Here is a 15,841-nt window from a genome sequence, read left to right on the forward strand (position 1 = left end):
ACTAAAAAGTCTCAGAATAGTATTTGTGTACCTGCATTTAATATGAGTCTAATTTATGTTGCCTGTTGTATTAAGATCCTTGTTTAGTATATATTATACATTTTCAAATTCTGTTATAGCAAAGTATTTGTTTTTAGAGGCTTAAAAGTGGCATAGTAGTAGAGTCTGAAGGAAAGATGTGAGGAATGTGATTAAAATAAATGTTATCTTATTAAAATAAATGTTATTAAAATAAATGGCATCTTTATGAGGCTTAAAAGTGGCATAGTAGTAGAGTCTGAAGGAAAGATGTGAGGAATGTGATTAAAATAAATGTTATCTTATTAAAATAAATGTTATTAAAATAAATGGCATCTTTATAATGTTATCACTTTTTCCAAACCAATACTAGTAAGGTCTTAAGTTATAATTGTTTTGACTTTAAGCACCTATTCTGAATCACTTTTTTGTTTACTAAGAAAAAGCACATCAAAAATTATTGTTCTTTCTAGACAGTATAATTTTTCAGAGTTCAGCTTTCTAGCTTAGCTTGTAAAAAGAATTTCTGATTTATTTGCCATGGTCTTTATAGTGTCTAGTAATATTTACTTGGGAAAAATTTAAATAAGTACATGAATTATAATGACTAATGATTAGAAAGCTAAAATAGCAAAATTTAACACATTAAAAAACCTTACACAACATATGTTAAGTATTTCCTGTGTGCACACATGGACACAGTAGAAATAGAAGTAGAAATTGAAATAAATAGGAGAATATCAAAGCTAAAAAGAAGTCTGACCATCTTCTACTCTTGCTTTCCTGCCTTTTCCAGATTAGGAAACTGACATCAACAGAGGTTAAGAGGCTTTCTTATGGTCAATCTTAACAAAACCCCAAATTTAAAGACCTATTATAGTTATTTTATAAGTCATTACCTCAGTGATAATCATTCAGTGAGTTATTACATCAGTTTTTTTAAATATTAAAAACTTCTACTTTGCCTTATTGAAATTCTTAATTTTAACATTCCAAATTTTAGGTAACAAAAAAATTCTATTTTCTACTCCAACAACCAGGACTAGTCCAAGGACTTCATCATTAAATGTTCTTTCTATTCAGGTCCTCAGTTTATGACATGTCTACAACTTTATTTACTTAAAGAGGGAAGTCTTACTTCCTGTTGAAAATAAATCTTTACCCTTAAATAGCTATAACTGAACTTTAATTACAGTATGAGATACTGAAAGTGATTGGGAAAAGTTGCATATCATCCTTGGTCTAATAGTGGAGAGGGTGAAAAAGTGGAAAAGATTGTATCAGGTCTTCTCTTTTCTGTCTGTGAAAGTAGGAAGCATGGTTTCTGTTAAGAATGCAGAAGTTGGGAAAGGGAGGGACTTGTAAACGTTGTGACTATTTGGATGGCTCATCATGGGTAATGTGACAGGGATGTGTGAAAAGATGTGCAGCATAGTTTAAGGGTTTGTCCTTGTTTATAAGGCATGTAAGTTTTACAGAGTTAAAGAAAAGATTGTGTAATTTGTTCATTCTTTGCTGTGATTCTAATATTGTTAGTTAAAGCACATTTTCTCAGAGATATGGAAATTTCTCACTCTCAACGTGGATGTCAATGAATGGATGTGTGACTCTCCATGAGTTTTGATACAGATATGAAAATTGTGTTATTGTACTATGCCTCTTTAATCTCTTAACCAATTATATGTGAAATAGATTTTGCCTATCATCTTCTCTCTGTTTAGCCTGCATTTTGGACAGCCGTTGTTTAATGTAGATTGGTCTTCATATTTGTTAAGTTCATGGATACCCTAAAAAGATTTTGGGGGTAAAGATACCCAAGAACTTGTCAGAAATGAATCTTTAAAAAAGATTCACAATTGACACCAAGACAGTGCTACTGTCTTGCTGAACTAAATGGTAAAAGTATTTCAATATACCTTTATTAGTGTTTAATGAGGGAACGTTGAATTGGAATTCAGATTTCCCAAGTTTTAGTTCAGAAGGCTGATATTTAATCATCACAATTTCTTTAAGCAAAGTCTGAGTTGAAATATAAGAAAAACGAAATATGGTTTATAATTTATCTTCTTAGCTCACTTATAATCGTATTATCTCTAAAGCACATGTACAAGAAAAGTCATTTTTATCTCTGTGTTCAGAGCCTTAGCTTTTATTTTTGCCATTAGTAACCCTAAAGAGCCTTTGTTAGCTTTATGCTCCATATCATCTTTAATTATGCCAAATCTCTAGCACTTACTGTAATGTGTGTGTGCAGCCAGTGCACAGCCACCAGCATTGTTAATTAACACAGAGCATTTGTGTAGGATGCTTTTATAGAAAACGGAGTGAGTAAGGCAGTGCACAAATCCATGACAGTGTAACATGTTAAAAGTGAACTCTTTAATTGCTAAAACTTCTTTGAAAACACAAAAGATAATTTATTCAGTAGTATCTCCGCAACACATACTTTTCTCGTGTTTTTCAATATTAATTTTTGACAAAATTTAGATGAAAGCTTATTAGTATGATCAGCTCCTGTAGTTTATTTCTCTTGTGTAGTCATCATTTTCTGAGGTGCTGCATCATAATCGTCACCACAGCAACCACTCCTGATGTCACAGAGGATTATTACTTCTGGTGGGAAATAATTAGTTTGAGCAGATAGATGCATAAGGAATGAAGATCTTGTTATTATACAAATAAGTAGAGGGTGGGAGGAAAACATATCAAATATGTATGTAGGCATAACTGTTTTAAAATAGAATTATGATACTGAGAAGTTCTGAGAAGAAATATGAAAAAAGGTGATGTTTAAACCACAAAAGTGGAAGGTAGCATGGAAAACATAGACTTATAGATTATAAAAATAAATTATTTTTAAAAATTAATTTTAGATAAAATTTGCTATTGCAAATTATGGGCCACTTTGACTTGACATCCAACACTGTGCTGTTTCCCCAGTCTTCCTCCTTAGTCTTTTCAAAGATTTAAGCCTTCTAAATTCTCCTTTCAGAAAGCTGCTGATTATTGAAATGATTTTTTTTAAAAGTGTATTTGCTGATATTATCGTAAGGCTTTTCTATAAGCAAGAGTATAAAAAAGTTCCAGAATTGTGCTTATCCAGTCATATTATTACACAGGCTTGATAGTCAGCTTCTAGTAGGTACTTGGCTCTCTTTCCATTTTTTTCTTTCAAATTCTAATATGTATGCATCCATTTATCTCTCTCTTTTTTCTCCCTCCCTCAACGTGAACTGTTTTTTCCCCCATGTACATACTCTTGAACTAAATTAACTGTCTTATTGAATGTACAGAAAAGGAAACTGTCAGCAAAGACCTGCTCCTGTATATTCTGCAATAGGTTCAACCTCACCCATCAGATTTAAAAATCAAATAGAATGCCAGGGGTAGTGAAGGAGTGAAGCAGCAGGAACTCACACACTACTGGAGGGAATGTACGCTGGCTTTGGAAGCCTGTTTGTCATTATCTAAAAAAGTGGAAGATGTGCAGATTCTATGAACCAACAATACCACCTGGGTATTATAAATAATAGCCCAAACCTAAAAACAACCCAGGTAATAATCAGCAAAAGAATAGACAAATAGGGGCTTCCCTAGTGGCGCAGTGGTTGAGAGTCCACCTGCCGATGCAGAGGATACGGGTTCGTGCCCTGGTCCGGGAAGATCCCACGTGCCGCGGAGCGGCTGGGCCCGTGAGCCATGGCCGCTGAGCCTGCGCGTCCGGAGCCTGTGCTCCGCAATGGGAGAGGCCACAGCAGTGAGAGGCCCGCGTACCGCAAAAAAAAAAAAGAAAGAAAAAAAGAGAATAGACAAATAATTACTATGTGTTCATACAATGAATATTGTACAACAAAGAAGCATATAACAGAGTGGATGAATTTCATAAACATACTGTTGAGTGTAAGAAGGCACAAAAAGAATGAATATAACATGATTTCATTCAAATAAAGTTCCAAAAAAGCAAAGCCAAACCATATTGTGGTGGTTTAAACATTAAAAAAGAAGTAAATGATTTTCATTCTCACCTCTCCCTCCCTCTCCCTCCCCCTCCCCCTCTCTCGCCCTCTCTTCTCTCTCTCATCCCCAAGGTGAATCATACTTTACCAAAATCTACCCTAAGGCCCCATCCATTCCTTAAATTTTGAGAGCCTTTTGTGTACTAGGCATTTTGGGAAAGATACAAGCAAATCTGAACGTAGGATATACTATAACCCATCAGATAGTTGTATTCAGAGGTTGTTTTTAGGTCCTTTCCTCAGCCTTAGCATGTAACTTGTACTTGGTAATGGAATACCAACTTGCTCACATTTTTTTCTCATTTGTGAGGCATACTAAACATGACATACAAATTTCATTGCTTCCTGCTTTTGGCTACTGAATATCTTTTTGACTACTGAAGAGTAATACCACCTGTTAGATTTAAAGTGCACTATCTCATTAGATTTAAAGCCCTGCTCTTACCTAGTGTGAAGAAAGATCATATTTGTGCTGGAAACTACTTTGTGTGACAGGTCATCATTAAATAATGTAGCAGGGCTTAAAGAATTGGTGGGCTGCACTTTCTCCAGTGGTTGGATAACCTCATAATTATGGAAAATAAAAATGTAAATTATATTTCTAGAAGTGACAGCTCAGGATGCTTCACAAATTAGAAGTCACTTATTATCAGAAGAGTTAAAAGTGACCCTACATTCGGGGATATGAAAGTTTAGGATAAGGAACCTTTTGGAAATTATTTTCAAGTGAACAATAATAATACTCATTTTAATATCATAACATAAAGCTATAGGGCTACCTTTACTGCGGAAACACAGTTTATATGGACTTGTGTAATGACAGATGTTCTAATATGTATTTTAAATAATTTGTAAGATGCCTTTAAAACCTTACTCACTGGTTTTGGTAGAGTAAAGGAACACAGCATTATAGCACAGGGAACTCTACTCAGTGCTCTGTGGTGACCGAAATGAGAAGGAAATCCAAAGAAGAGGGGATATATGTATGCATATAGCTGATTCACTTTGCTGTACAGTATAAATTAACACAACACTGTAAAGCAACTATACTCCAGTAAAAAAAAAAAAGCATTATTTATTTCTTTGTATCTTCAGATTCTTTAAAATATTTTAATAAAAGTCTCTTTGACTCAGATATCTTCTATTATATGTGCTTTTCTTTTCTTCTCAAATTTGGTAATAATGTATCAATAATTTCTAATGTAGAAATTGAGCTTAAGCTCTTCAGCCAAATCTTGATAACACATAGCTATCTTGTAGTCCAAGCAGGGCAGGGAGGGAGGAAGGGAACGGAGAAGGGAGCAAAGGAAGGGAAGTGAAATACTGTGGTTCTGAAACACAAGTAGGTAATTTGCCTTTTAATTGTAGCTTCGTTCTTATTTATTGCATTATTAAATTTGATGAACAAATTTGTTGAATAAATTTGTATTAAAATTTATTGAATTATTTAATGTTTTGAATATTGAATACCTGAGTGTTGATAGGAAGCCAGCTTAGCTTTCTAAGGATACACGATTTATATTTTGAAAGCCCATATTTACTCAACAGTTAGAATCAAAAACTATTTGAGCTTTGCAATTTAGGCATGGGATATATATTGTATATGCATAGTATTGAAGGTCTGAACCTTTAGATTTGTCATCCTAATATTTAGTTTTTTCTGACATGATCTGCCTACAAATTGCCCAACAATTTAGATAATTTACATTTATGTTATTAGAAAAGAAAACTTTAGAAATTAGAGTTCTAAATGAGATAAGACCAATGTACTTGACTGGCTCATGTGACTAGCTACCTTGGCACTTAAGAATTTTCTGTGATCTTATTAGCTAATTAGCATAGGGTCCTTTTCTGCATCTGTGTAATCATAGAATAAAGCCAAGTGGACGTGACATAAAACTTAAGTGAACAAAACTGTTTTGTTTCATTTTAGTATGGATTTCCTTAAAATTTTGCAAAATTATGAAGCTAGTATTTATGAAGCCCTGCTATATAAGTTGTGTGTGTGTATTTCTACCACAGGAAATGATATGTATTGTCTCATTTTCTAATATGGTTCAGCAACAGTTATAAAGATATGACCTTGGTTTCAGTTCTTTTATTAGGAAAATGAAAATCTTTCATTTACTAACTAATTTCATAGCTCAAAGTCCTTTGTGAGCCATTTCTTTTACTGATCCTTTTGTTGTGCTTCTATAGCTGCAAGATCCAGTATAGCAGCCACTAGGCATTTTGACTCTTGAGCAATTGAAATGTGGCTAGTCTGAATTGACATGGAACTGTAAGTGTAAAATATAAAATACACTTGGATTTCAAAGATTTATTACAAAGCAGAGATGTAAAATATTTCATTAATAATTTGTATATTGATTGTGTATTGGAGTGATCAGTATTTTAGATATATTGGATTGAGTAAAATATATTACTAAAACTAATTTTTCACTTTTTATGTTTTTAATGTGGCTACTAGTAAATTTAAATTATGTAGGTAGCTCACATTTGTGGCTCTCATATTTTTATTGGATAGCACTGTTCTAGAGTCTATCATATTTTATATAAGGAAGTCACATTTAGAAAGACATAGTCTTTCTTTCGTCTCTTTCCAATTCTATGTTCAAGGGTTAGAAAGTATTTTAAAGCAGTTTATATGTTCCAACAATTAAGTGACATCTGTTCTATGCAGTGTAGGTGTACGCATAATAGAAGGTATGTCTATTTGACCACTTGTTGTAATGTTGAAGTGTATTGGTGTGCTCTTGAATGGAGAGAATAAGGAAAAATGAAACACAAGCTACTAAGAATTGAAACAAGGAACATGCTTATGTACTATTGAAAATGCCAGTAAAAGACCCTAGTACTAATCTTTAGGAATTACATATTATAATCTAAAATTATACTGTGTTGCAAATGGTTATCTTTGGTAATAACTGACTTTGAAACCACTGATAGAAAAATACGTTTAGTGGTTTCCAAGCTGAGAAAAAAATAATTCCAATGGAATATTAGCTCCTATTTTTTTATCTTACACACAGTTGTCATCTGCGAAAGAGGAGGCAGAATATTTCACATGTCATAGTCATAAAATCTTAGGACCCACAGAAGTTCTTTAAGTTCCTATATGATACCAATGAGAATAATCATTTTTCTCCTAAAAAGTGATTGTCTCTTTTCCCCATCCCACCCCCATTTCCATGTTTATTTGTTTTGTTTTCCAAAAAGTCATATTTAATGCCCTACTTAGTTTTATTTTCTACTTACTCACTAAATAAGGAATAACTGTTATGTTTTGTATTTGAAATTGTAAGGTACATTTCTTTTTTCTTTTCTTTTTAATTTGAATCTTTGTTTTACAGATGAGGGCAGAAGTGCAGTTGACCAAGCAGGTGGTGCACAGATTGTAATTGACCATTTAAGGTCACTGTGCAGTAAAACAGATCCCGCCAATGAGAAGCTCTTGACTGTCTTTTGTGGCATGCTGATGAACTATAGCAATGAGAATGGTAAACAAAATTGAAAACTTGCTTTATCTGTGGGGGAAAAATTAAAAATCATTACTGTAGTATAAACCAAAACTATTTAGAAAAATTATGAACAAAGCATTGATAAGTAGCATATAAAATTAGTAATTAGTCAACATTAAATAACAATGTTTAAAAATACAAAATGGTCAAATTTACTAAATGGGACTAATTGTTGAAGGGTTGTCCATGTTAATCAATAACAAAAACAAGAAACAACATAATGGTATGGTTTAAGATTTTTTGCTGTGAACATTTAAAAAATATACAATGTTAAAATACCTTCATGTTTATTACTTTATATTAATACCAGGAGCAGCTTTAAAACATAAACACTGTCTATATAAATAGAATTATTTTCTCTAGATACTGGATTTACTTATAACAATAAAAAAAACTTCTAATGAAATCTGGCCTTAGAAAAATAAAGTTCAGATATTTGATTTCAGAAATTTAATAAATACTTGTAAGCAGAAGTTTCTTTTCACTGAAAAACATTCTTAGAACCCAGCAACAAATAACATGTCAATTTTCAGATAGCCTATATGGTTGTTAATTAAATGAACATAAAAACAGTGAAACGAAGGCTTCATTGTACTTTTAAATGTCACCAAAAAATTCATCTATCTGTTCTATGAATTACTGCATGGTAAAACACTCAAATTCTGGTAGGTTCCTAGAATTAATCAAATAAGGTCTTTCTGTGGCTTATTTCATCATGGCATTTTAAGTTGTCGTCTCTGGCAGAGACCAATTTTACTTGTATATTGAACATGTAATAGTATTCTTTCATGTGTCCTAGAAGCACATGGCCCTTTAGGTATATTTTTTATTTCTTCGTGAGTCCAAAGCAATATTCTCAGTAATTAAACAAAAAAAAAGGTAAACATCAATAACAAATGGCTACTGACATTTGACCTTGGTGTTAGTGACAGCAGCAAATGGTAGGGACTGAGCCCTGTCCCATTGAAAGGGGAGAGCTACTACTCTTCTCTAGCCAGTTGTTTCTGTGTGGCAGTTTGGCCACATACTGCCAAATCTTTTCATCTGGTGGGAAGAGGAAGCTAGAAATTTAACTTTTCGTGGCACATCTGTTTTTAAATGGTGGATTACATTTGCTTCTTTAGCACTGTACAGGCTAAACAGAATGTGTCCTCAGGTCACATCCTTTTCAAGAAACACCAGTTTTAAACTTATGAATTAAAGTTATCCATTATAATAATAAAAAATAGTTCTTATTCATCAAATGGCTTGCCTGTTAAACTTGAGCTAGTAACAAATGTAGTCTTTATAGGGTCAGTTACCTCTATTTTTCTTACCCTCTGGTGGAATCATTTTTGAAGAGAAAATGTCCTAAATATGAACAGGAGAATTCATCTACTTGGGTAATCTACAAAATGAACAGTCAGTTCCTAAATAATTGAAATTTGACTATAATACACAGGTATCTGAATTGCATTAAGAAATCATTGGCCAGTTGTTCATGTCACTTCCTTTTTCTTCGGCTTCATTTAGGCTTGGACACCTGAGAAACTGGGGCAAAGCTAAGTGGGAGAATGGTTTAGAAAGACAAGTGAAAGAAACTAGTTGTGAAGTTATTATGGCAGCTTTGGATATAAAAGAATTAGGCTTGTTATGCATCTAAACTAGTTGTTTATCCTTTGAGGAAGTTCTTCAAAAATCTGTACAAAAGCTTATCAAATGGCAAAATGGTCTTCAGAAACATCATTAATTCTAATCCAAAGGACATTGTGATTGAGTCTCTACAATAGGGTGTCACACCGTGTAGGGAGGTGTACTGAGAAGGGAATGTTAACAACACGCAGAGTGCACGGTCTAAATGTGTGATATACTTCTTTTGTAAGGGTAGGTTTTTTTTCCTAGTGTGCAAATATTCCCAAGAAATAGCTTAGATACTTTAGAAAGCCATATGAACTTTTCTCAGAACATTATTCGAGCAGTGGTGTTTTTGTTCCATTATTCTAAAAGCTGCAATTTGAATGCAGCTTTCAAAACTTATTAGATAACATAGAAGTAAACTTATCTTTAGTATTTTAAAGGAACAAATGCCAGACTTGTGACCATCTTCTTTCCTCTGCTTCCTTTTACTTTTGTCTGTCATGGGGATCATAGTTTGTGAAGTGGTTCTTTTTCTCCATAATGCTCTTTAACTTAAATTATATCCTTCTTTGTTTTGCATAATTATTAAGCATCTTTGTTGTTGTATCAATTACTTACTTACTCTTTTCTTTAAAATATGTGTTGAAAGGCTTTCCAACATAATGTTAGGTCTTCTTGGTTAACTTAAGATCATTTGGTATTGATCCTGTCCACCTGTATGAGTCACTGAGCCAAAAAGCAGTAGAGCTTTTTGAAACTCGGGAGGCACTTTCGATTAGCACTGATAAAGGAAATCCCTTTTCATGTGTATTTACTATTGAATTCCAGTACACAAGCCTGTGCTAGTTTCTGAGTAGAATAGTTGAGTGATAAATACCTCCTTATTACTCTAACGGAAAAATTAACTCTACCCTTGGGCCCAATAACTTAAGCCTCATTTGTAGTTAGGGAGTTATTCTTCAGCTTCATAGATAAAATTTTTTTAAACAGAGAGATAAGAAAGTACTGAAATGGTAACAAAGACCCACCAACATAGTTTGTCTAATAAGAACATTTTCAAATTGTTTATTAGTCCTAAAGGTGGCTTGACACCAGGCTGAGACTTAGGATGTCTTGATTCCTGTCCATATAGTGGACAGCTCTGAGCATATCAAATCTTTGAGTACATTAAACAGGAAATCAAGCTTCTTCAACACATGCAAGAAAGATATCTCTAATGAAAACACTCAGTAAAGGCATTTTTATACCCTTTGATAAAACTGCATAAAACTCAAGGTTCACGAGTTTTAAAACTTTGAACCAGCTAAAGACTTTAAGCTACGAGCTAGATATATCCTTTTGTTTCCCCACTGGTGAAGCAATTAAAACTTTCTGTATTCAGACAAGTAAGTTTGGAATAGCTGAATAGAAAAAGTTATAATTGCTTAGCTAGAAAAGTTGTGTCATTAATATTGCTAAATAAAATCATGTTTAACTAGAATAACAAACAAAACTTTGTTTAGTAAAAATCATTTCAAATTTTTCCTTTGGGGAAGAATCATACCTGTTTTTCACATGGCGAAAAAGCCCTCTTCAGTTCTGTGGCCCTCCAAAATATTCTGAGTATTTGACAGTTGTGGTTAGAGACAGGCGTATTGACAGTTTAACATTCAATTTGAGGAAATGTGAACTTCCTGTATTTTCTTTATGTAGTTACAGCAGGGTCCCCAACCCCGGTACCGGTCTGCGACGGCCTGTTAGGAACCAGGCCTCACAGCAGGAGGTGAGCAGTGGGCAAGTGAGCCCTTCTAAAGTGACTAACATAATACACACAGTCTGTGATGGACTTCTTCATGTGACCAGTATCATATATATGATATATGTATGTGTATGTATATATATAGATATATGTATATACCTATGATTTTTACAAATAGAGCTGATTTTTCTGTGGTATCTTAATAACTCCTTATTATCGAAAGAGTAATTTCTCTTTTTTTATGGTTCCTGAAATCTGTCTGCAATACTCTCTTGATAATTCTTACATTTATTTGTCACACGGACTTATGATAACTGAACTATGGTTGAAGGGAGGCCATCTGTGTGATTTAAGAAATGCAGCACATGGAGTATCAGAGCATTTTAACAATTGAATTTAGGTATTAAGCCCAGTACTTAAATTCAGTTGTTTAAAATAGGCCTGTAAAGTATCTTCTGTCCTCTAATTTAAAGATCACTTAATATGTAATTAGTTTTAGCTCCTTTCATTTCAACCAGCAGTTTCCCAATTCTAATAATACTCTTCCTAGTGAACTCAGCCAATAACTTGGCTTACTTGATTTTTCTTCATATTTAAAATAGGAAGAATAGAAATTAATAAGGAATAATCCTGTTTAAAAACTAAAAATGCACCTTGGACTGAGCTACTTGTTTATGTTTTGGTATTACTTTATTACAGGTAAGAAAGAATACCTCCTAGATGTTAGATGTTTAGAAAATGATTTGCTTTGCATGAGTGAGGAACTAGTTCCAAAGTTTACTTACTGTGGGTGTAAGCTAGTTAATAATTCCATAAATTTCCTAACCACTGAAGACTATTTGCCTAACTTTAAGGGGGAAAGACAAAACAAAGTGTGTTTTTGCAATTTATTGTCTTTTTTTCTTAGTTATGATTTTCCTATATACTATTTTCATGTATTTTCTGTTCATAAAGGCATGGGAGATGTACTTTTAAGTTATACCTTTTGAAGCCCAGTTTGTCAAATTAAAGTACTCTAGTATGTTAAGGTGTGTCAAAGACTTATTGTACCCCTGAAAAGTTTTTAGGTTTTAAAAAATAATAATATTAGAATTCTTTATTTACTAACTGCTGTTCTCTCTAAAAAATTTCTGAATTTTTACTGTTTGTCCAACAGAGCTTTCTAATCAATCTGAAGTAGGTTGCATTCATGAAGTTCTGCTACAAATGTCATTTTAAACAAATTGTTTTATTGACGTACAGAGCAGTTAGTTGTTCTTGTGCCTCCTGCTATTCTGCCTATTAAATTTGACCAGTTAGACTAGGTTAGCTCTTCATCATAATCCTCCTAAACAATTACTATAGTAATGCTGTTATTTAATGGACAGGCTAAGAACTTGGTTTTTAGCAGAGGTGTACCAAATGCATATTTTGGTTTAATTCCATATAGACAAGTATTAGCGTTAATATTCAGCTTTGGCCATTATAGAATGAACTTCTGAATGCAAGAATTGGAAATTTTATCACACAAAAAATGAAATGATCGTTATAGTTTTTTTTGTTAATGATTTAAAGTTTGGCATTATATTATAGAAATAATACTCTTTGCAGCATTTTCAGCTTCTGGATTATTTTTATAATCATGACAGTGCATTTAGCATTGTGATACTAAATAATCAATTTTAACTGGGGACAGTGTAGTAACAAAATATGTTTGGGGTTCTTTATTCTCTAACATATTTTTCTTCATTTGCTTTATGTCTTGATTGAAGATGACTAATCATGGATGTTATTGAATATTACTTACAAGAATTTTCTCATAGTGAAAATTTAAAGAGGCAGAGTTGGCTTTCTGATCTTAACTCATCCTCATAAGATGTAAATAATTCTCAAATTGGATTTTTTCCTGAAAGATTCATGGCCTGAATGGAATTAAGTAACTAAAAATCAAAAACAACTCCTAACATTTATTTTATTTTTTGTTGTAAATTATAAAGAGAGTAGATAATATAATCTCTATTATTCTGCCTTGATTTAATTTTTACATTTGTACAGCTTTCACCCTCATTAGTTATTGCCACATTTTAATATTGCAGTATAAATACACATTTACATTTCAGCTGATAGAATTTCAACGTGTGAAACACATTGGGAGATTTTTTTCTGTACATGAAATGCTTACCTATATTTAAAAATGAATATTTAGATAGTAAAGATAAAACTGAAAGACCAGGCCTTTTTTTATTTTTGATGTTACACTGGTTGAAATATGATGGTATCAAGCACATGATCATTGACTATGCACATTTTGTCAGTGCTAGAAATGACATTGAAGTAAGCTTTCAGGTGTTTGACCTTCAAGAGCTGAGGCAAAAGCCAGAGATGAATAATGGATTTTGGCCATATATCAGTGCATCTTTAATTCAGACCATTTAAAATATTCATTCAGTGAGAAGCTCAAGACAGAAAAGTATCATATGTAAACTAACTTGTGTAAAAATTAGTAACCCTGTTTTCTGACTACAGATAAGTCCAGTTAACAGCAAACTGCCTATATTTTTTATTTACTGAAAAAAAATTTTAATTAAATATTTGAAAAATGTTTCTTGGAAAGAAATTAGAAATCTTTGGGTTATATAGATATTTCTTGTTAACACAGTTTGTGTGTTGCAAATAACTTCTATGAATTTTTAAAGTGTAAAAAATTTAATCATAGTAATGCTCCAGGGTAACTAGTATTTTTTGGGTTTTTGTTAAAACCAGTAAATCCTTTTGTAAAACAGAATTTTCATATTTTTTAAGCACATATGATTATAAGATATACATGTTGTCTGTAAATTAATCTGGCAATTAGCTCAATTTGCTATACAAAAATTTAGGCTGAAATTTATACTTACTATAAATGTGGCCTTTCAGCAATGCCCTATGAGAGCCGAGACTGGATTTATTTCTCCCAATAAGAGCTACGTAAGCAACAGCTGGCAGTAGTCCTCTTCTAAAAAAACAAAAAACAATTTTAACTTTTAAAAGACCAGTTTGTTTCTGAGATGAAAGCACAGCGTTTTCGTAAATCAGAGTAGATGTATATGTAGAAATCTTTGTAGCAGTATTCATTATAACAAGAGTTGATCTGTAGTAAATAATTTAACCTGAAGTGAGTCTAGGGAAAAAGTTATCTGCTGGACTAAGACATAATCGTTCTAGGTGTCATTGGATTGAGAACAGCAAATGGGTAGGCCTCTTAAGAATAATAAAATATTTTTCCTTTCTCTTATGATTTGCTTTGAGGTTTTTCATTGTTGCTGTGTTTTACATCATATTCACTCATGTACTTCTGTCAGTTATCTCTAGAACTTTTACGAAAGGGAAATTTTGCTCTGTAGAGACTTTTATTTTCAGAACCCAGAAAAAAACTTTTTCATTTTTTATTGTTAACTTTTAGAAAGCAAGAAATGTGTAAATGTATTGTTTTTAAACCTCTCATATTCTCAATACTAATGAATCATGATTCTGTTTTTTCTTTGAAATGGCTGTTTGTCATGGAAGTGTATAACCTGGGGCTTAAATTATAGAGGTAATCTGGGTGCAAAACATATAATGCAGGGCTTCCCTGGTGGTGCAGTGGTTGAGAGTCTGCCTGCCAATGCAGGGGACACGGGTTCGTGTCCCGGTCCAGGAAGATCCTACATGCCGTGGAGCGGCTAGGCCCATGAGCCATGGCCACTGAGCCTGCACATCCGGAGCCTGTGCTCCGCAACGGGAGAGGCCACAACAGTGAGAGGCCTGCGTACTGGAAAAAAAAAAAAAAAAACCAACATAATTCAGGTTTTGTGTAAATAGGCCTTTCAAAATCATTGATTTGAAGTTAATTTTAAACAGTTTAAACATTTTTGGTTTTATATCTCAGCACTAGGTTTAGAATAAAAATTCTTCACTTTCCTGATCAATCAACAAAAAGTAAGTCACAAGTAACTGAAAAGGAAGTCTTGTACCTGCACATGTGTATGTATAAAGTTTTTAACCACAAACCATCCTCTTGGTTGCTGTATTTAAGTCAGTTTACTTTTCAACATTATAATAGATAGAGCTGCAACTTGCTTCAATTTGCAAGTTCTACTTCACTATTACCTCATTTCTAATTTTTACTTTTTATATATATTTTTGGAAATATAGATGTGCCATTAGTAAAAGGCAATTTTCTTCCATCTTTATTATGCCCAAATGATTTTTATCCAAATTGTATTAGAACTTCTCATCAGGGTTTACATTTGCTTGTTTTTATTGTTTCAACTGTATGTGATTAATTTGACTGCAAATGAGGTTTTTATGCAATCCTGTAAATAGGAAATGTTGTACTCTTTCTACTATAAATAATATACGTACCAAATATACATACTAATGTAGTGAGTGTATATTTTGAATTGTGTGTGTGTTATTTTGACACAGTTTCATCATTAAGTCCTATTTATCAATAAGCTTATTGTCTATAAGGACCATTTCTTACGAATAAGATAAACGTGTTATAATCTTCTTAAGAAACCTATTCTTTTTAGTAATTGATCAACATAACTTCAGTTGAGTTACTGCAATTCTTGGCATACATTTCTGGACCTATAATCTATACCAACGTTTTAAACATTAAACTTAAAACTCAGGGGGAAAAAGGTTCTTCAACTTGAGATCTTCTCTCCAGATCTCCATTCTTTGGAGTTTCCATGTGTGTGACCTGAAGAACTTGGAACCATTGAAATTCAAATGTAGGTAGGTAAGTGTTCACACCAGCGCATGCGTTGATTGCCTTATATTTCTTTGTATATGCATCTGTATTGCACCCCCTCAGTGCCTTTCTTCCTCTTCCTCCCCATAGATCATGCAGGGCCTGTGTCATCTTGATATTATGTAATTTTGTAATTCTGTATTTTGGTCAGTATTTGTCTGTGTTGTGTGTCAGG

At 32.9% G+C, this 15,841-nt stretch overlaps 1 protein-coding gene across 11 annotated transcripts in view; it reads left to right on the forward strand.

Moving 5' to 3' along the window:
- The window catches only part of RAP1GDS1 (Rap1 GTPase-GDP dissociation stimulator 1), a 157,066-nt gene that overhangs the window by 95,700 nt on the left and 45,525 nt on the right, over positions 1 to 15,841 (forward strand). For 6 of the 11 annotated variants that reach the window (XM_059065888.2, XM_067035531.1, XM_059065891.2 and 3 more), the window contains one exon: positions 7,388 to 7,534. The exons of the other annotated variants lie outside the window; for them this stretch is intronic. In XM_059065888.2, the coding sequence (XP_058921871.1) occupies positions 7,388 to 7,534 (147 nt within the window). The remainder of the gene's footprint in view (positions 1 to 7,387; positions 7,535 to 15,841) is intronic. 11 annotated transcript variants of the gene reach the window in all.

The sequence above is a fragment of the Kogia breviceps genome, chromosome 6, assembly GCF_026419965.1.
Source record: "Kogia breviceps isolate mKogBre1 chromosome 6, mKogBre1 haplotype 1, whole genome shotgun sequence".
In the NCBI taxonomy this organism is placed as follows: domain Eukaryota; kingdom Metazoa; phylum Chordata; class Mammalia; order Artiodactyla; family Physeteridae; genus Kogia; species Kogia breviceps.